The sequence below is a fragment of the Xenopus laevis genome, chromosome 7L, assembly GCF_017654675.1.
Source record: "Xenopus laevis strain J_2021 chromosome 7L, Xenopus_laevis_v10.1, whole genome shotgun sequence".
Taxonomy (NCBI): domain Eukaryota; kingdom Metazoa; phylum Chordata; class Amphibia; order Anura; family Pipidae; genus Xenopus; species Xenopus laevis.
In genome coordinates, this window is record NC_054383.1 from 133681301 (window position 1) to 133702612 (window position 21312).

A 21312-nucleotide genomic window follows, 5' to 3' on the forward strand; every position below is an offset into this window, starting at 1 on the left:
TGCAAAATAAGTGCTGTGATTGGCCATTTGGTAGCCCCTATGTGGATTGTCAACCTACATTGAGGCTCTGTTTGGCAGTGCACCTGGTTTTTATACAACTAAAACTTGCCTCCAAGCCTGGAATGCAAAAATAAGCTCCTGTTTTGAGGCCACTGGGAGCAACATCCAAGGGGTTGGAGAGCAACATGGTTGGGGATCGCTGATCTATACTACACTAAGCATATATATTATATAAATTATATTTAATTCAGGTCTAGGTAATCCTCCACGAATTACCCCAGTGTAGAAGTGAATATGCAGGTTTGCCACTAGAAGGTTAAACAACTATGATTTTGGATTGGGTAGAATATTGGACCTTCCAAAAAGTACAGAAGAAAGGAGGTTTCACCATCAGCCATTCTTTGCTGTAACGTTGGCTTCTAAGAAAGGATGTGCTGGGTTATAATTGCTACACAATCTTTGTTAATTGATCCAGGGAGAGATCTAGTTACCTTTTTGGCATGTTATGAGCAAAACTGCCCCATTTCACTCCGCTGAAAAATTTCCTAAATGGCAAAACTTTGCAAAATGCATTGGCACCAATGGGAGCTTTTTCTCCGATTTTATTCTTGATCTAAATGAATTCGGGTCATGGGCTTTACTTTCTCAGGCCAAAGACACTGAAGTCATTGGATGTTCTTGCCTAAAACAAATTTTTTTGGGGTGACACAAAACGCATGGTGAAATTCTAGCACAGATGCCCCAAAATGTTTGACACTTGTACTAACGCAAATTTTTAAACATTTCTGGTGAAAACTTTCGCTAACCCTGAGTAAAGATAAAATGGAAGCCCACCTGCTTGGATTTATTGATGCTTTCTCTGCATCAATAAGTAGTGTTTCGGCTTGTTCAACTTGCTCACTCTAATTCACTCATTTTCGCAATTGCAATGTTTCAAGTGCTAAAACAGAGTTTTACCCACAATTCTACCGAATTCTAGCGACATCTTAATAGTGTTTGCTGCACTATAGGGATAATTTACCAGCACAGATGCAAATAAGCGTCCCCTTCGGTTGTTGTGCATTTTGTGGCGCAAGCTCTTAAAGGAGAAATAAACCTTAAAAGTGAATGTGGCTAAAAATGGCATATTTTATATAGTGAACTTATTGCACGAGGCTAAAGTTTCAGCTTGTCAATAGCAGCAATGATCCAGGACTTCAAACTTGTCACAGGGGGTCACCATCTTGGAAAGTGTCTGTGACACTCACATGCTCAGTGGGCTCTGATTGGCTGTTGAGAAGCTAAGCTTAGGGCTCGTCACTAATTATCCAGCAGAAAATGAGCTTCCCTGGCTGTAATATAAGCTGATGCTACAGGTTTGCTGATTATTCAATTCTGATGCTAATTGCACTGGTTTCTGTGCTGCCATGTAGTAATTATGTGTATTAATTACTAATCAGCCTTATATTGTGACATTTCTATTCTATGTGTACTGTATATTGTGAGTGGGTCCCTAAGCTCAGTAAGTGACAGCAGCACAGAGCATGTGCAGTGAATCAGCAGAAAAGAAGATGGGGAGCTACTGGGGCATCTTTGGAGACACAGATCTTTACTGCTAAAGGGCTGTGGTTGCCTTGGACTGGTACAGGAGCACAAAACATCATGTTCAACATTTCTACCTACTTCTTTAATTAAGCTTTAGTTCTCCTTTAATCGGTATCAGTAATTGGGTTAGTGTGTAAATCAAGTCAAGTCAGTTGCATTGGAGCAACACTCTACGTGAACCTTGGAAGTAAGAAGTCCTAAAACAGTTGCTAATTCCAGAGCTTCCCTATATTTAGGCCCCTATACCCGGCCTGTACTCAGTCCATCAGCATGGTGCATCAGTGCTGTGTGCAGATTGTAAGCAGTGTGTATAGAAGCAAAGGACTGTAGTGAATAGCAGCCAAGTGTGCAAGGTTGTGCATCCATTTCATCACTTTAGATTTGCATTTGTAAATGAGCCTAACTTCTCTTCCTTCTTCTCCTTGCCTCTCTCTTCTCCTTGGCCTCCCATTTCAATGTTCTCAGTGGGTACGTGTCCATTTCTCTTATACTCAGAGCGTTCCACACTAAAAAAATAAAAGAGAGGGCTGGTTATCTATCTATCTATCTATCTATCTATCTATCTATCTATCTATCTATCTATCTATCTATCTATCCTGTTTCCTTTATCTGCTCAAGATAATGATATGAGTGCAATAGGGCTTTTGCGGGACAAACTTTTTGCCTATTGCTTTAATTACAAATAATCTATTTTTTAAAATTATTTATTATGTTTGGTCCATGCGAGGTAGATTACAAGTAGTGATGAGTGAATTTATTCGCCAGCCATGAATTTGCGGATTCTGAATTTCGCCATGTGCAATTTTTTTTCGCGAAACCATGGCAAAAATTTGCAGGGGAAAAATTTGCAGGGGAAAAATGCCCATAAAAAGCGGCCATTGACTTTACTGCGTTTGGAAGAAAAAGTCGCCATAAGAAAAAGCGGCCATTGACTAATGCATTTGGACAAAAAAAGTCGCCATACTAAAAAACACCCATTGATTTTAATGCATTAGGACAAAAAAATTGCCATAAGAAAAAACACCCATTGATTTTAATGCATTAGGACAAAAAAATTTGCCATAAGAAAAAAACGCCCACTCACTTTAATGCATTTGGAGTGAGAAAAATGATTGCATGAGTAAAAATGCGAATTTTTTCGCAGTTTTGTGAATTTCTCGATAAATCGAAACGGGACAGATCCACTCATCACTAATTACAGTTATACAACACCCCTCTCACTTCACACTTTGTTGTGACTGTTTTGTTAGTAGGAGTCCATTATGCAGGCGGATTATCTGTGTAGTGGGAGTCTTAGAATCTAATTCGCAAGGACACGACATGGAGGATCTTTAATTTCCCTGTTTTGCTCAAGAAATAACAGAAAACTTAGATAGTTCCTGACTAGACAGAAATGATGTTCAGTACAATTCCTTTTTAGTGCAAAGCGGTATAGTGAGCCTATAAATACACTGCTATGTGGGATCATTTAGGAGCTGGTTGTGTAGCTTTCTAGCTTAGGTCTGATATATGATATGTAATAGATGTGAATTTATTATTGCCATTATTCTTAGATTCTTAGGATAAAAATCTGTAGCTTTCCTTGAGAAACTGAAGTGCAATGGGTGACGAGGGCATATTAATGAAGGGGAATAAAGAGAACCCCAAAGCTGATACAGGTATGGGACCTGTTATCCAGAATGTTCGGGACATGGGGTTTTCCGATAACGGATCTTTCTGTAATTTGGATCTTCATACCTTAACCCTATTAGAAAATCATGTAAACATTAAATAAAGCCAATAGGCTGGTTTTGCTAGAAACCTGCTGCTTAAGTGCTATATCCAAGGGTGGTGCAACCCCAACCCTCCCAGGCTCCACCCCTGCCCTGTCCTCTCACACCACTAGGCAGAGTCGGACTGGGGGGCCTGGGACCCACCAGAGTTGCTTCTTCAGTGCCCCTACATACCCCTGGCCCCCCGCCTCTACCTTTTTTCTGCTTGCGGCCATGATCTGGGGTTGGGAGGCAGGTCGTGGATTTTTTTCCTGGTGTTCCACCGGCCCTGTCCGACCCTGCCATTAGGTCCCCTGCAAACCATGGGCCATGAGCCTGGATTGACCCTATGATAATTCTCCTACTGGCTACATTTTTAAGATTAATACAACTCTAGTTCATAGGCGTGAGTAAGGAACCATTTGATAAAAATCCACATACTCACCGCTTAGAGGAGCCTTGTGATTGGTTCCTGCTGGAAAGAGAAAGTACTCATGAATCCTGGGCCAATACAAATTGGGTCAAGGCAGAAGAAAGTGCTGAAAAATACCTTTTAATGCATTTCTTATATCCAAAGTATAACACCCCGATCAAGGTGACTGCTCCTACTGGCGTCAATATGGCGATCAATAGAGTATGAGTTGTGCTGCTATCATCTGTCTTATTCTTGTTATCATTCTCATCAGCACCAACATCTTCCAACATCTTCCTGCAAGACCCTGAAATGAACAAGAATTAGGTGAGATCCTTACAACTCCAGCCAATTCTTAAATTGGGATGTGTTACTTTTAAGGTCATTTGTAAAAACCATCAAGGTTTAGATATACGGCATCAACATATTGTGCAGTGCTGAGAGCATTTAGTTCCTGCAAAAGTAACACAACCTGCATGGGATCTGTAAAGACTGTAATTGTGTATCGCTAAGAGTACTTTACTTTTTTGAGTGTTACCACTTCCTGAACTGGCTTGCTTTGTGGCGAATGTAAGGTCACTTACTACTATTGGTGTCCAGCCATTTACCACGATTCTTTGGTTTGATTTTGATTTCACATGTGTGTTACAAGCTTGCAGTGTAGTGGAACACAGGTACTGAATTGAGCTCAATTATTTTTCCTTAAGATGTATTAGAGCTCACTCTATTAAAATCACCAGACATCATGTCTCTCTACATGCAGAATTTGTGCAAAAGGCAGTTATTTTGTTAGATTTTGTTTGTACTGGAATCAGTTATTTGAGTGAGCTCTAATACATCTGCTAGGAAAGGAGCCCCCCTATAAGATATATTGGATCTAACTGTTAATGAATATCTGACACCTGCATGAAGACAGAATGAAGAGAAACAGATGCTGAGAGAGGAATAGTAAAGATAAACTTGATTAATTCAGAAACAATGCAGACTATTTAATTGATTGTATTTATAAAAAAACTCATTATTTCAGTATGAGGAAGCTTATATTAAATTTTCATTTTCACAATAGTTCCCCTTTAATGTTCTCAGTGTAAGGAGCTATGGATTGCAGGTGGCCCCTATTAAGGGTACATAACTTTTCCAATATTCTGACCAGGGTTAAGGTGCCTGAACAGAGAGAGAGAGTCTGTAAGAGGCAGCTTTGGGGCAGTTTTGTAAAAAATGACTTTCTTACTTGTAAACCTGACACACCCCTTATAGTTATGGGACATTTCAATATTACTTCCATGGTTTAGTCCAGGGGAGGCACCACTGTCAAATGTTGACTTTCTTTAAAGGGATACTGTCATGGGATTTTCAAAATGCATCAGTTAATAGTGCTGCTCCAGCAGACTAGCAGACAAGTCACATGACTGGGGGCAGCTGGGAAACTGACAATATGCCTAGTCCCATGTCAAATTTCAAAATTGAATATAAAAAAATCTGTTTGCTCTTTTGAGAATTGGATTTCAGCGCAGAATTCTGCTGGAGTAGCACTATTAACTGATGTGTTTTGAAAAAAACATGTTTTCCCATGGCTGTATCCCTTTAAACCGTCCATCAGCCACTTCTCTATCTCTATATTATCTCTCTCTCTATATTATCCAAATTTCCTAAGACCTGTAAGGAATTCGCTTTCAGCATCAGCAGATTAGGGCTGGGATGGAAAAACAAAATAAAGCAGTTTTCAAGCAATACTGTAATCATGTTTCTATATATTGCACCTGTTCCAACCCTAGGGCACAATATACTGATTTATTACCTGTAAAGTTAGTGCCATATACAGACTTCCCATGTCTCCCTTCACCATATTCCAAAAACAAGATGGTACGTTCCAAGTCGATTGTGTCCAAGAGCAAACAAGTGTCATTAGTGAGCCTCACAGTGGAGTTCTGGGTGCAGTTTGCAGTAGAATTAGGGATTGTCATTTGGAATTTACAATATTCTCTCTCAGTGCCTACTTTGATGGAGAGAGGCTGATTCCACAGTTTTCCCTCACTGACACAGAATAAGTACTGCCGGCAATTCCCAGGAGAAGCTACATTGGACAGAAGTGAAGAGACTTTTTTAGTTTTTTTTGTTAATTCTCTGGAATATTGTTATTTTCTTAAAAGAAAAAACATTAAAAACCAGGGCATGTCAGGGATTTATAGACAATGTCTTCTTATCAAGGTTTATGGGAATTAGCAAGACATAGGAGCAAGGAATTCCTGATGGATTCTCAACAGAAGGAGCAGCAAGATGGTGTAAAGAGATGGAGTGGAGGAGATGGACCAGGAACATTTAGGGAGACACGTGAAGAAAAGTAGTGAGGAGCAGAGGAATGAAGGGCTTGGAATGACTTTGAGTGCTACAGTTAGATCAGGGATCCCCAACCTTTTGAACCCGTCAGCCACATTCAGAAGTAAAAGGAGCTGGGGAGCAACACAAGCATGAAAAATGTTCTTGGGGTGCCAAATAAGTTTGTGATTGGCCATTTAGTAGCCCCTATGTGGACTGACAACCTGAATTGAGACTCTGTTTGGCTGTGCACCTGGTTTTTATGCACCACAACTTGCTTCCAAGCCTGGAATTCAAAAATAAGCTCCTGCTTTGAGGCCACTGGGAGCAACATCCAAGGGGTTGGAGAGCAACATGTTGCTCACGAGCTACTGGTTGGGGATCACTGAGTTAGATTAACAGGCAGTCATTATAGAGATTTTACCCCAGGTTGAACAGGTTCCTCTTAGAAGAGAGCAGGAGGATTCTAGCTTCAGAATTTAAGATTGATTAGAGGAGATCTAGGAGACTGGTTAGTAGGAGATTGCAATAGTCTTAATGGGATAGGATAAGGGCATGGGTTAGAGTTCTGGCTGATACTTGTGAAAGAAAGGGACATATCTTGGATATATTATAGAAGTTAAAGTGTCAGGTTTTGGCAGCAACATCTTATTAGAGAAGGAGAGGGAGAGGGAGTTCACATGGAATGGAAACTTACACTGAGTCACTTGTGGGTTTATGGTAGTGGTTTGTGTCTCCTGCAGAAAATTCTCTTGTAATCCACTTGCTGTAAAGGAAAGGCAACTTAGCATAGAACATGTATATATATATATATATTCGAGAATTCTCAGCATATCAATGAAAAGAGAAGCTATTGTGTCTACTTTCTAACTAAAGCCTAAACCTGGATACACAAACACTGGCTGCGTTGCATTAATGTGTATATTTAGTTATACACACGGGATCTACCAGTAGAACATTAGCTGGTGATCAGTAGATCTCAAGACACTGTCAACCATCAGCTTGTCTATATCACCTCCTATTCATACATTTCATTCAGATATTTATTTTTATTTTTAAGGTGACATAAGAAATAGTTGTTAAATATGGCAATATAAATTCTCTCATAGATCAATAGAATGTTTAAGTAATATGTTCTATGGAACAGTGCTAACACTGCTTTTATGGATGTAGATCCTAATGGGACAACTACTACTAAAAGTAGACATTAGAAAAGTATAGGCCCTCCTGTTTTAGTAGATACAGTACAGGTATGGGATCTGTTATGCAGAAAACCATTATCCAGAAAGTTCTGAATCTCCCGTAGACTCTATTTCAATCAAATAATAAAAAAAAATTCAAACTGATTTCCCTTTTCTGTGTAATAATAAAACAGTCACTTGTACTTGATCCCAAATAAGATATAATCAATCCTTATTGGAGGTAAAACAATTATAATGGGTTTATTAAATGTTTAAATGATTTGTGGTAGACTTACGTATGGAGAGCCAAAACATCTAGGGGGTTATTTACTAAACTCCAAATGCAATTTTTTATAAAATGTGACTTTTAAAAAAATCACGAATTTTTCAAAATTTATTAAACTCCGAGGATGGGAAAAGTCAGAATCTGAAAGTCCGGCGTCTCAGACCTGTCGAGGTTGCATATAAGTCACTGGGAGAAGTCCCAATGATATTTTGATATGCGCTGGGTTTTTGGCAATACCCCAATGTTTTCAGAGTTTTCGGGCAAAATTCTGAGTTTTCGGATGAAAAATCCGAAAAAATCGCGAAAATCGGATGAATAATCCGAAAACAATCATGAAAATCGTATTTTTCCAGATTTTTTTTGCATTTTTTCACGCAAACAAAATTTTCGAGAAAGTGTATTAATATTTTTTTTCAGAAAATATTCGGACTTTGATAAATAACCCTCTTAGTGTCGATTAAAGGATATTTTGCAGCAAAGTACTGCGTTCTTCCTGGTCTATCTCCACTCAACTTACATTTATGGTGATCCCATGAATTCCTATCTGTATATATTATATATATATATATATATATATATATATATATATATATATATATATATATATATATATATTTATATATATATATATATATATATATATATATATATATATATATATACATAAATATATATATATATATAAACTGTATATACACATACACAGGTATGGGACCTGTTATCCAGAATGCTCGGGACCTGGGGTTTTCCAGATAACGAATTTTCTCCATTCCTTAAGTCTAAAAAAAAATCATATAAACATTAAATAAACCCAATAGGCTGGTTTTGCTTCCAATAAGAATTAATTATATCTTAGTTGGGATCAAGTACAAGCGACTGTTTTATTATTACACAGAAAAAGGAAATCATTTTTTTTTTAAAAAATTTAGATTATCTGGATAAAATGGGATCTATGGGAGATGACCTTTCCGTAATTCAGAGCTTTCTGGATAATGGATCCCGATACCTGTATAAAGAATATATATTATACACTTGAAAACAAGAATAAAATATTATCATTGGAGTTTTCCCAAATCAATCTTTAGTTTAATAACACAAGCCATGATCAGGCCAAACAAACAACAGGTTGTAGCATAATCATCATCATTGTATATATGGAGCCACTGGCTGACCAAGGACTCTATGGCCTCTTTATCTGCATAGAGATCTGAGTGACCGAAACTTGGTATTTGTTTGTTGCAACCCACAGTCCACAAGTTCTATAAGCAAAACAATAATCGTATTTTGTCCCCTGAATTGTTACAGGGACTGTACACTTACAAGGGGTAACACCGATGAGTAGGAAGCAAAATATGCCAATCCAAGCAACCACGGCTCCTGCAAAAGAATGGAAGTCATTAAGGGCCAAACCCCACCAAAAAAATGTTTGTTTCACTTGACAAAACAGCACCAGTTATATTTACCCTCTCACTATAAAATGTTTCTTTTGACGCACACAATATCTAATGAAGTTGAATGGTACATAGTCATGACCTTCTCTGTATGACTCGAGTTGTTTTTAAAATAATTGCTAATGGAAATAGTGCAGAATAAAAGGTCAGACTAAGTGGTCTATTTACTAACTTTCAGCTTTCTACATTTTTTTCACAAATCAAATTTGTATCTCTAAAACTCTAAAAATTTAAGATTAATCAACTGTAAAAACCATAAAAACTCTAATCCAAAACTTTGCCAAGCAGAAGTAGTTTTTTTAGAGGTTTTCTGATTTCTTTTGCCAGTAATTGTCCGAAAAACTCGAATTATTAGTGGTTTTCATATTTGTTAGGATTTTTTCATTTTATTTTTTCTATTTTAATAATTTCATGGCATTTGTGGTTTTAGAGGAAATGAGTAGTGATGAGCGATTCTGTCCTGTTTCGCTTTGCATATAAATTCACGAAAGAGAAATGTGCAAAAACGGCTGGAAATTTCTACGTGCAACTTTATTTCTCACTCAAGTCAATGGGCGTTTCTTTCTTGTGGTAAGTGATTGGAATTTCAAAAAGAAAGACTTACACTCGCACACCCTGGCTGTCCAGACTCCAGCGACTCCCAGGTGCTCGATGCCAGAGGGAATGGGCAACCTCAAAAACAACGTAGAAATAGGACACACCGGCACAACATGGGTAATTCCAGCAGGTAAAACCTTGCTCGTTTATTGCGGATGCAACGTTTCGGGGCGTGACCCCTTTCTCCAAGTGATTGGAATTTCCCATGAAATTTGCGAAACAACGAAAAATTTGTGTTATTAGAAAATAGCCATCCGCGTCAATTTTGGATGAACGTCCGAAAATTCATTAGTGTCAATTTCGATTCAGGTGTTAAAGTCAATGGGCGTTTGAATAGTGTTGACGCGCGGTGATTTTGACAAGAGCGACTTTTCGGACACACGCTGGCGGCGCAACATGGAAATTTGCCGAAAATTTGCGCTAGCCGAATTTATTCGCCCATCACTACTTGCGGTGACTTTTTTTTGTCTTGGTGACTTTTTGTTCAAATGCATTAAAGTCAATCGTTATTCCGAAAGTTATTTCTCACTTACAATGCATTAAAGTCAATGGGTGTTTTTTTCTTGCTGCGACTTTTTTGTTGCATCAGATTTTTTTTGTGACAAATTTTTGCCACAGAAATTGCAGATGGCGAACTGTTGAATTTCACCGCAAATCCATGCCTGCCGAAAGAATTCGCTCGTCACTAAAAATGAGTTTAATCGTGTTTTAAAAAAGCTCTGGTACCACTAAAATTCGACCTTTAATAATTGGGCCACTAAGTGTAGATGTATGCCGAGTATGTCGATGTCGGGATTAGTGACCCTATCAAATTAACAAACTACTTATGTACTAATATCTTAGCATCTCTATGAAACAAATCACTGGGACTTTTTAAAGAAGGATTGAGGTCCCTTTATTAAATGGAAAGTCCTTTCTGCACAACAGCATTCAGGCTCTTACGACTTATTTAACAAAAATGAAGGAGTGAATTCCATCCATGACGAGTATTTTTACCCACTTGTTATGTAATTCACTAATGCATTTTTGTTCTATAGTTCTTAAAGGGATAATGTCATGGGAAAAAAATTTTTTTTCAAAATGAATCAGTTAATAGTGCTGCTCCAGCAGAATTCTGCACTGAAATCCATTTCTCAAAAGAGCAAACAGATTTTTTTATATTCAATTTTGAAATCTGACATGGGGCTAGACATTTTATCAATTTCCCAGCTGCCCCATGTCATGTGACTTGTGCCTGCACTTCAGGAGAGAAATGCTTTCTGGCAGGCTGCTGTTTTTCCTTCTTAATGTAACTGAATGTGTCTCAGTGGGACATGGGTTTTTACTATTGAGTGTTGTTCTTAGATCTACCAGGCAGCTGTTATCTTGTGTTAGGGAGCTGCTATCTGGTTACCTTCCCATTGTTCTTTTGTTTGGCTGCTGGGGGGGGGGAAAGGGAGGGGGTGATATCACTCCAACTTGCAGTACAGCAGTAAAGAGTGATTGAAGTTTATCAGAGCACAAGTCACATGACTGGAGGCAGCTGGGAAATTGACAATGTCTAGCCCCATGTCAGATTTCAAAATTGAATATAAAAAAATCTGTTTGCTCTTTTGAGAAATGGATTTCAGTGCAGAATTCTGCTGGAGAAGAACTATTAACTGATTCATTTTGAAAAAATTTTTTTTTCCCATGACAGTATCCCTTTAAGTTCTAATAGTTGAGCAGAACCTAAAACATTCCATTCCTTGATGAAGCCACAAGATTGAGATTAAATACCATGGTTTATAACAATGTTCATCACCTGGTTTCAGCAGTTGTATCATCTTCATAAGTAACGTGCCCATGATTTGGTCTATAGAATGTGATGGAGGAACCTTGGTCTCTCTCAGCTCCTTCATCGAGCTCTGCTTCTTCTTTCTCTTTCTCATCTTTTGTTTTGGCTTCTTTCTTCCTTCATCCCATTTTGAAGGCTCATGAGTTGTGTTAGTTTCTGGTGAAGATGATGTTGAGATTCCATCCTCTGATCCAAACTCTTCCTCCTGGGCCTCAGACTGCATTTCCGTTGGCTGTGCTACTGTCTCCTTCTTAATATTCTCCTTTTCTGTTGGATCCTCTTGAGCAGCTTCTGTGATTTTTGTGTCCACCATGGTGTTGTCATGATCATTTTTTTGAGGTGCAATGCTGGAATTTCAGAAAATAATGAATATAAAATCCATAATCATTCTGCAATTTTAATTGTTCTTACCACCATGATGGTAAGGAAGTGAGGATAAATTAGTAACCATCATGAGTTCCTACCAACCATGTAGTGGGATGTATCTTTGGTGTATATGTCACCAGCAGATGGACTCAAGCATGTATATAAGGGGAAGAGATGAATCTCCTTGTATATCAACTCTGTAGTGAATAGTGATCTGACCAGTTTCACTTCACCAAAAATTCACAAAAATAGTAAAAATTGGCCAAAATGCGTTGGCCTATGGCCGTCAAAATTGTTCTGAAGCGCAACAATTTTGTTTTGATTTTTTTTTATACCATTGGAGTCTACCGGCATGATTTTAGTGGTGAAACTTGGCGAAAAATGTTGCTCATCACTAGTAGTGAACTAATGGCACTGTACTTAAAGGGATTCAGTCATGATTTTTATGGTGTACATTTTATGTCTAAATGACTGTTTACATTAGAAATATTTCACTCAACCGTTTAAAATGTTATTCCTGAGCCAACTAATTTATTTTTTAACTGTAATATTGGTGTTTAGGCAACCATCTTAGGTCATTATGCCTGGTCATGTGCTTTCAGAAACAGCCAACACTTCATAATGGAACTGCTTTCAGATAAGCTATTGTTTCTCCTACACCATGTAACTGGAGAAGTCACAGGGGGACTTGGATTTTTATAATTCAGTGCTGTTTTTATATCTACACTGAGGAATGCAGGTGGCAGGGAGCCGTTATCCTGTTTTCTTACCATTGTTCTGCTGATAGGCTGCTGGGGGGAATGGAGGGGGTTCCAACTTGCAGTGCAGCAGTAAAGAGTGACTGAAGATTATTATTGCACAAAACTGGGGGCACTTAGGAGAAAGAAGGAGGCTGGTCTGATGTTCTTCTGCTTAGGAAAGATGTGAGGAAGGTTTCTAATTGTATTCCTAAGCAGAAGAACATCAGCCTCTTTCTTTCTCCTGACAACTTCCTTGACTACTTGCTGGTCAGACTGGTGGGAAAATGACCAGCAGGTGGCGCTGTTGTAACAAAATTCATTCATAGTAACAGCACATGTATCCTTTAATATCTTGGAATTAAAAATAAATAAATAATGAACGTACATTGCAAAAGTGGTTAGAATAGCCCCCTCCTCAATTTTTGAATTCACTTATTTTTAAGGTTTACTTATCCTTTAATATGGCAGCAGTAGTTTTCATTGTACCAGTTAATAAATGATCATCCTTGGTGTCTATCTATGGAGTGGCCTCCTCCAGTATTTCCACTCCTACTGTACCTGGTCTCTGGGATGCTGAGAGGAAGGTCTGCTTTGTTCTCTATGTTCTCTAGTCTGTAAAAACAAAATAGCATTTTAGTTTGTTATAGAATGGCTTAATATAAGCAACCTTTCAACTGGTCCTCATTATTTATTTTCTATAGTTTTAATTATTTGCCTTCTTTTTCTGATTATTTTCAACTTTCAAATGGGGGTCACTGACCTCATCTAAAACACAAATGCTCTGTAAGGCTACAAATGTATTGTTACTTATCTTTCTATTCAGGCCTCTCCTATTAATATTCCAGTCTCTTATTCAAATCAGTGTATGGTTGCTAGGGGAATTTGAACCCTAGCAACCGGATTACTGAAATTGCAAACTGGAGAGCTGCTGAATAAAAAGCTAAATAACTCCAACACCACAAATAATAAATTATAAAAAAAAACAATTGCACAGGATACACAGTAGATAACAGATAAGTACTACTATAGTTTATATAAACAAGCTGCTGTGTAGCCATGGGGGCAGCCATTCAAGCACAGGATACACAGTAGATAACAGATAAGGACTACTATAGTTTATATAAACAAGCTGATGTGTAGCCTTCGGGGCAGCCATTCAAGCACAGGATACACAGTAGATAACAGATAAGTACTACTATAGTTTATATAAACAAGCTGCTGTGTAGCCATGGGGGCAGCCATTCAAGCACAGGATACACAGTAGATAACAGATAAGTACTACTATAGTGTATATTAACAAGCTGCTGTGTAGCCATGGGGGCAGCCATTCAAGCACAGGATACACAGTAGATAACAGATAAGTACTACTATAGTTTATATAAACAAGCTGCTGTGTAGCCATGGGGGCAGCCATTCAAGCACAGGATACACAGTAGATAACAGATAAGTACTAGTTTTGCTAATGAAGGTGAATTACCCTTAAAGCTGCAAGTCACAGTTTCCCCAAGAGACCTGTTTATCTTTAATTGTTACAATTGTTTATTTGCTTGTCTTAAATTGTTACAAAAGTATCTAAGTGCACCTGCCAGGTATTCTGGGTTCTTTGCCACAAACCAATAAGGGTTTCTAGAAACATTTATCTTCCTCCTCCCTCAATCCAACAAATTTCATTTACCTGGTTTCCTGCACAGGCACCTTGAGAATTTGTTTTCTTTTGTTACATCTGCAAACAAAGGCCAAAGAATTTAGTAATACAAACACTATCAAGATATACATCGTTCATACAAATGTCTCCTTTCTGTATCTGTTCAGTGCCAAAATATTTGTTACTCTATACAACAATTCATTTGGCATTAACATTACTAATAAATGCTTTCATGAAGAATAAGGTACGACTGTTGTCAGTGTAATGTATAATGTGAGTTATTCAGCTCATGTATTATAAGGGATAATGTACCCCCTACTGTAAATGATAAGGATATTAGAAGTCACTGAGGGGTTGTTCTGTGACCATATAAAGGCACAAGGCTGCAGGCTGAGTTATACAGGGAACTTTGAGTATCACTCATATATTATAAGTATAATGTACCCCCTATTGTAAATGATAAGGATATTAGAAGTCACTGAGGGGTTGTTCTGTGACCATATAAAGACACAAGGCTGCAGGCTGAGTTATACAGGGAACTCTGAGTATCACTCATGTATTATAAGGGATAATGTACCCCCTACTGTAAATGATAAGGATATTAGAAGTCACTGAGGGGTTGTTCTGTGACCATATAAAGACACAAGGCTGCAGGCTGAGTTATACAGGGAACTCTGAGTATCACTCATGATAACCATATAAAGGCACACAGCTGTCTGGTAACCAATCAATGGAAAGCAATAGAGCTTAAAAGTAGTATTCTGGCTATTATGTTAGACATCCAGTCACTCCAGCCTTTATACATTACATTTTTGCCTAACTAACTATATTAGATACATTTTGTTATTTTGCACAGCCTGTCTATTTACCTCGTTTTTATTTTACACTGAACTGTTCCTTCAAATCTTAGAACAAACCAGAAGAAATAATTAATATAAATTACAAGAGTGATTCAAGGAGGCTCTGAGTCATGTTTAGGGGTTTACATATCCCATAAAGCAGCACATCAGTGGGTCTTACAGGAAAGAGCTGAGTAGATGCACCGGCTCTGCCAGTTTGACCTACTTATTCCTGATATATCTTTTATTAATGCAATGTTTCCATGAGTCACTAGTGATTTGCTCAGCTCACAATTAGCCCCCTCCTCTGTGTTAAAAGGCCACTTCTTCTTCAAAGTATTAATTCTTTATGTCCATATAAAGATTATAAGGGTCAGTAAGTAAAGTTGTGGCCAAATAGATTTCCCCACAGTCGGTTGCAAGAAAAACCACATTCATTAAAGGCAGTTTCATCTCATAAACAGGACAAACCACATTAAAGAGGCAGTATCCACCACTGTGCAGCACGAGTGCAATGAATAGGGCTTGTGTTCAACATACTTTTTGTATGCCTTTTGTTTTAAAGGGGAAGTTCATCCTTTTACTATGCTAGAGAATGAACCCCTCCTCCTTAAGGAAAAAAGGGATGGTTTCTTTTCTTGCTCTTCTGATTACTTAATTGTTATCATTATACTGGTTATTATTGTTAGATTTATTTGCATTTAAAATGGTTTCTTTTTTGCCTCTTTCTTGTTAATCCAGTAGATGTTATATTCTATTTTTGGCTTTATCTAAATCTGCTCAAGTTTTTCTTACATGTCGATGGCCTTATATAGATCTGATCCTTTGACCATTGTTTCATGGAATGTCAATGGATTAAATCACTGTTTCAAGAGAAGTAGCATCCTTAAAGGGATCCTGTCATCGGAAAACATGTTTTTTTCAAAACGCATCAGTTAATAGTGTTACTCCAGCAGAATTCTGCACTGAAATCCATTTCTCAAAAGAGCAAACAGATTTTTTTATATTCAATTTTGAAATCTGACATGGGGCTAGACATATTGTCAGTTTCCCAGCTGCCCCCAGTCATGTGACTTGTGCCTGCACTTTAGGAGAGAAATGCTTTCTGGCACGCTGCTGTTTTTCCTTCTCAATGTAACTGAATGTGTCTCAGTGGGACATGGGTTTTTACTATTGAGTGCTGTTCTTAGATCTACCAGGCAGCTGTTATCTTGTGTTAGGGAGCTGTTATCTGGTTACCTTCCCATTGTTCTTTTGTTTGGCTGCTGGGGGGGAAAAGGAAGGGGGTGATATCACTCCAACTTGCAGTACAGCAGTAAAGAGTGATTGAAGTATCAGAGCACAAGTCACATGACTTGGGGCAGCTGGGAAATTGGCAATATGTCTAGCCCCATGTCAGGTTTCAAAACTGAATATAAAAAAATCTGTTTGCTCTTTTGAGAAATGAATTTCAGCGCAAAATTCTGCTGGAGCAGAACTATTAACTGATTCATTTTGAAAAAAATGTTTTTTCCCATGACAGTATCCCTTTAAAGAACTAAAAAATCTAAAGCGTGACATTGCCTTTTTGCAAGAGATGCATCTTAATGATTCAAAGACTGGGTGGGAGAACTAGTTTTTCCTCCTGCCATTAATAAAACAACAGATTTCTTCACTTCCCTCTTATAACATTATTATGGCAGGAGATCTGAATGAATCTTATATCAGCTCTTTGAATAGGGTCAGATTGGACATTCAATAGTCACTTTAGGAAATCTTCATGAATTCTTTAGAGATACTAACCATAATGATGTATGGAGACTATTTCCTCCGTCAGAGAAAGATTTTATCTTTTTTTCATCTACCCATAATGTAAGTACTAGAATAGATTATATTTTAACTTCCAACAACTTAATTAATAGAATAATAAAATCGGATCTAGGTAATATAGATATATCTGACCATGCACCAGTCTCGCTTTTGGTTTCTAAGTCTTCACCCCCCAAAAACTACATTTCCTGGTCATTTCCAAATTTGCTTAAAGAAAATCTTGATTTTATCAAAATGTTGCTTAAGAGATGGGACTTATTTTTGGTAGATAATAAAGAACATTTGAATAACCCCTCCTTAGTTTGGGAAACGTGGAAGGCAGTGGTCAGAGGGGAGATATCCTCTTTTAAGTCTGATTTCTTCAGTAAGATGCACAAAAATGTGTTAGAGTTAAGTAAAAAACAAAGTATTCTTCATCTCAAGTTTAAGCTAAATCCTTCAAAAGATAATGCTCAAAGATATAAGAAAGCTATGGATGATCTTAAAGCTTGGCTCAAAATCAGGCATAACTTCTTTGCTCCTTACTCGCATGCTAAATTCAATAATTTGAGTAACAAAGCCAACCCGCTTCTTTTTAATCTTTCAAGATTAGAGAGGATACAAGATAAACTAATAAAGATTAAAGACAGTTGTAATATGCTGACTAATGATCCTAATAAGATTGCCAATATCTTTATGAACTATGATAAAGAATTATACTCCAAGCCATGATAATATTACTTGGGAACACTTGTTTGCCTAAAAAAATTTGGCATTACGGGTCCATTTTTCCATTATATCAAATATCTTTACAGAAATCCCAACTCTCAGATTGTCTTTGGTGGTGCAATGTCATCACAATTTGAAATATTTAAAGAGACCAGGCAAGGCTGCCCCTTATCACCTTTGTGATTTAATATTGCTTTAGAACCGTTAATTAAATTTTTGGATTCTTCTAAGACAATTAAGGGAAATAACATTAATGACAGGCAACTCAAAGTATTAGCCTATGCTGATGATTTGTTGCTAATCATTAAGAATCCTAATAATTCTCTTAAGACTGTTTTTGATTTACTTCATGACTTTCAGTCATTTTCTGGATATAAAGTTAATGTTGACAAATCAGAAATAATTAATTTATATGGTTTATTATCTAACTCTCTGCTGAAAATGTTTCAACTTAAATACCCAAAAACTCAGGTAAAATAATTAGGTTTAACTATTCCATTGGATCTTAACAACTTATATTCATTACATATTACACCAGCATGAAAATATATTTTCTGTGTGTACTAAATGAGCCAATTATCCATTGAATTTAAAAGGAAGGGTTATTTTCTTAAAATCATTAATATTCCCTAAGCTGATATACCCATTAATTAACCTGCCCCTACTTATTAGACACTCGGATATTGGGAAACTTGACTTTGCTCTAATAAATTTTGTTTGGAATGGGAAAAAAACCAAAGATAGCTCTTTCCAAATTGAGATCTCCTGCTAAATTGGGTGGTTTAAAAATTCCCAATTTTAGAGCTTTTAACCTTTCTGCCCTCACGAGATATCTTATTGAATGGATTTCTCAAGGTAATAAATATATAAACTCAGAAATTGAAATTCTCCATGAACCTCCCTTTGATATTTTATCTATATTGCATGGTAAATGGAAGAATGTTCCTAGTGATTTTAAGAAGAATCCTCTTTTCCGTGATTCCATTTTTGTCTGGAAACATTTATTTTCTCAACATAACTTTAGTTTTAGTCAAACTCCTTTTATGCCAGTTAAACTTTTATTGAAAACATCAGAATTCTTAAAATCTCCCACATTTTTACTTTTTACAAAAGAGAAAGTTAACATATTAATGAAAGATTTGTTTCACCCCATTGATATGACTCTAATCTCCAGGCCAGAGTTCAAAGCAATATTTGGGTTACTTGAAGCTGATAGATATTATTATCTAGCCTGCCAATGTGGCCTTTCCTTGATTCCTGATAAGAACAATTTTGCTGTGTCTGATCACTGGTTGGCTGAAGCTTTGTTGGAATTTATGGCACATCCTTCTAGTATAAAAATTGATTCACTCTCTAGCTGATTTTGGGATGTATATCGGGCGGATATTCATCCTTTATTAGGAATCTCTTCTAAATGGTCAGAATTTCTCCAACATTGTGTATCTCCCTCTGATCTTGTTAAGTCTATATATAGTGAATAAAGTACCCCCTCTTGTAAAATATAAGGATATTATAAGTTACCGAGGAGTTTCATGACCATATAAAAACACGAGGCCGAAGGCTGAGTGTATTTATACAGGTCATGGAACTCCGAGGTAACTTCTAATATCCTAATATTTTACAACTGGGGGTACTTTATTAATTATAATACACAAGTTTCAGTGAGTCATGTGACAGAAATGACATCAGAACTCACCGTTTATAACTGATGACATCAGAACTCACCGTTTATAAGGATATAATTTACAGGATATTCATGGCTTTTGTGTATTATATAGTGAATAAAGTACCCCCTTTTGTAAAATATAAGGATATTATAAATTACGGAGGAGTTTCATGACCATATAAAAACACGAGGCCGAAGGCTGAGTGTATTTATACAGGTCATGGAACTCCGAGGTAACTTCTAATATCCTCATATTTTGCAACTGGGGGTACTTTATTTATTATAATACACAAGTTTCAGTGAGTCATGTGACAGAAATTACATCAGAACTCACCGTTTATAACTGATGACATCAGAACTCACCGTTTATAAGGCTATCATTTACAGGATATTCATGACTTTTGTGTATTATATGATTATTATAATAATATGATTCTCTCTGAGAGCTGGAGAGTTCAGCAGATCTTATTCTTATTGCCCATAATGTGAAGAACACATCTGGTCCTGTCCTAAGTTAAGTATTTTTTGGAGTGAAGTCTCGAGATTTTTGAATTCTAGGTTGACAACTAATTTTACGTTATCCCCTAGTTTTGCTTTATTGACGACAATAAGCTCTTCTCAAAACCAGTCTCTTATTCAAATCAGTGCATGGTTGCTAGGGTGATTCGAACCCTAGCAACCATTTGGCTGAAATTGCAAACTGGAGAGCTGCTGAATAAAAAGCTAAATAACTCAAAAACCACAAATAATAAAACATGAAAACCAATTGTGAATTGTCTCAGAATAGCACTCTCTACTGACTCCATTCATTGCAGTCATGTTTAAAAAAAAGGATAATACTGCCCCTTAAAAAATATAAAATATTGTGGAATCTGATAAGCTCCACCGTTGTTTCGACCCTCCCTGTCACACGCAGCTTCACAAGCCCCAGGTCAGGTGTCTGAGTGGCAGACGTCATTAATTTGCACAGGGAGGAATTATCGAGATGTGTTTTTCCCACACCTCCCACTCACACCCGGCGTGTGCTTCTGTTCCTAAACATGAACTGTCAGTGCAACCTGGCCAACTGCCAGCTGATCCAGAGGAAGGGAAATCCCCATCTGCAGCCCCTGCAATTTGCCTCTAACGAGGGTAGAATAATTATTTCTGACTCCTTGTGCCCCAAGTCATGTTTCAAAATGTTTTAAAACGAAACAAAATTTTACATTTACAGTCTTTGTACCCTCCACCACACACTCAGCATAACAAGGCGTCTTTTTGGTGCCGGTTTCCCTTTAAAAAAGATATTTATGAACATTAACATGCATTCATATAGCTCCAACATATTTCGTAGCGCTGTAGATAATTACTGACTTACCTGATTAGAATGCGTGTGATGCCCAGAGAAGGGCAATAGAGATACAATAATGCAGGTCGTCTCTTCCTCATGTTCTCTCCTTGTGCCAATGAATAAGGGATAGAGAAAAGTCTGTGCCGATGTTATTCGCTTCTCTGTTCTGCCTGTGGCTGCACCAAGACTTCAGTAGCAGCTGAACACTCTCAGTATGATCCTCTCTAGCTTGATAACTCTGTCTCCATTACACACAACTTTATGACTTTCTGTAGAAAAATCCTGCACTGCTGCAGCCGGGGGTTGATGAGTCGCTGGGAACAGACTACTGTGTTGCTTCCTGTCTTGTCTTCAGCCTGAATCAATGGAATAAGCTCTCGAGTGCAGCCTCTTATACACCCACATTTGGCACCCACATGTGTGGCACCCGCCCCTTTGAATGTGTGACTGGGAATAACCTTGAGCACGGCAACGTTTGTTTAAAGAAAGTGCTTAAGTAAATAAGGTTAAGAAAATAAATAAATGAAAAGATACAATAACTTGTGCTGAAAAAGCTTCCGATTGAAACGAGTCCACGGGGCGGAACGAGAGGCAGGAGCTCGATGCACAGATCCATAAATCTCGTCACATCAGTGTGTAAAAATGTGTAAAGCCACCAGCCTTATATCATTTTAATATTTTAGAATTTTTGTTAGAATAGAACTTTTTTTAACAATGCACCAAATGTACAGGGTGCCCTCAGGGCTGGATTTACCCTCCTTGCCCCCCCCAGGCCCAGCTACTGTGCCCCCCCCGCACGCATTTTATGGATGTGA

The 21312-nt window shown here is 37.6% G+C and overlaps 1 protein-coding gene across 2 annotated transcripts; it reads right to left on the minus strand.

Moving 5' to 3' along the window:
- Positions 1-1582: 1582 nt before the first annotated feature.
- On the minus strand, positions 1583-21004 carry LOC108696893. Of its 2 annotated transcripts, none has more exons than XM_018226591.2 (10): positions 20525-21004; positions 14176-14223; positions 13059-13112; positions 11362-11741; positions 8851-8907; positions 6761-6829; positions 5546-5821; positions 3886-4054; positions 3781-3807; positions 1583-2090 (listed from the first exon to the last, which is right to left on the minus strand). In XM_018226591.2, the coding sequence occupies exons 1-10, from the start codon at positions 20593-20595 to the stop codon at positions 1955-1957; spliced, it is 1287 nt and encodes a 428-aa protein (XP_018082080.1). In that variant the 5' UTR covers positions 20596-21004; the 3' UTR covers positions 1583-1954. The 2 variants fall into 2 exon arrangements, with proteins under 2 accessions (XP_018082080.1, XP_018082079.1); XM_018226590.2 differs by having other exon boundaries at positions 3781-3810; positions 20525-21002.
- Between the last annotated feature and the right edge of the window lie 308 nt (positions 21005-21312).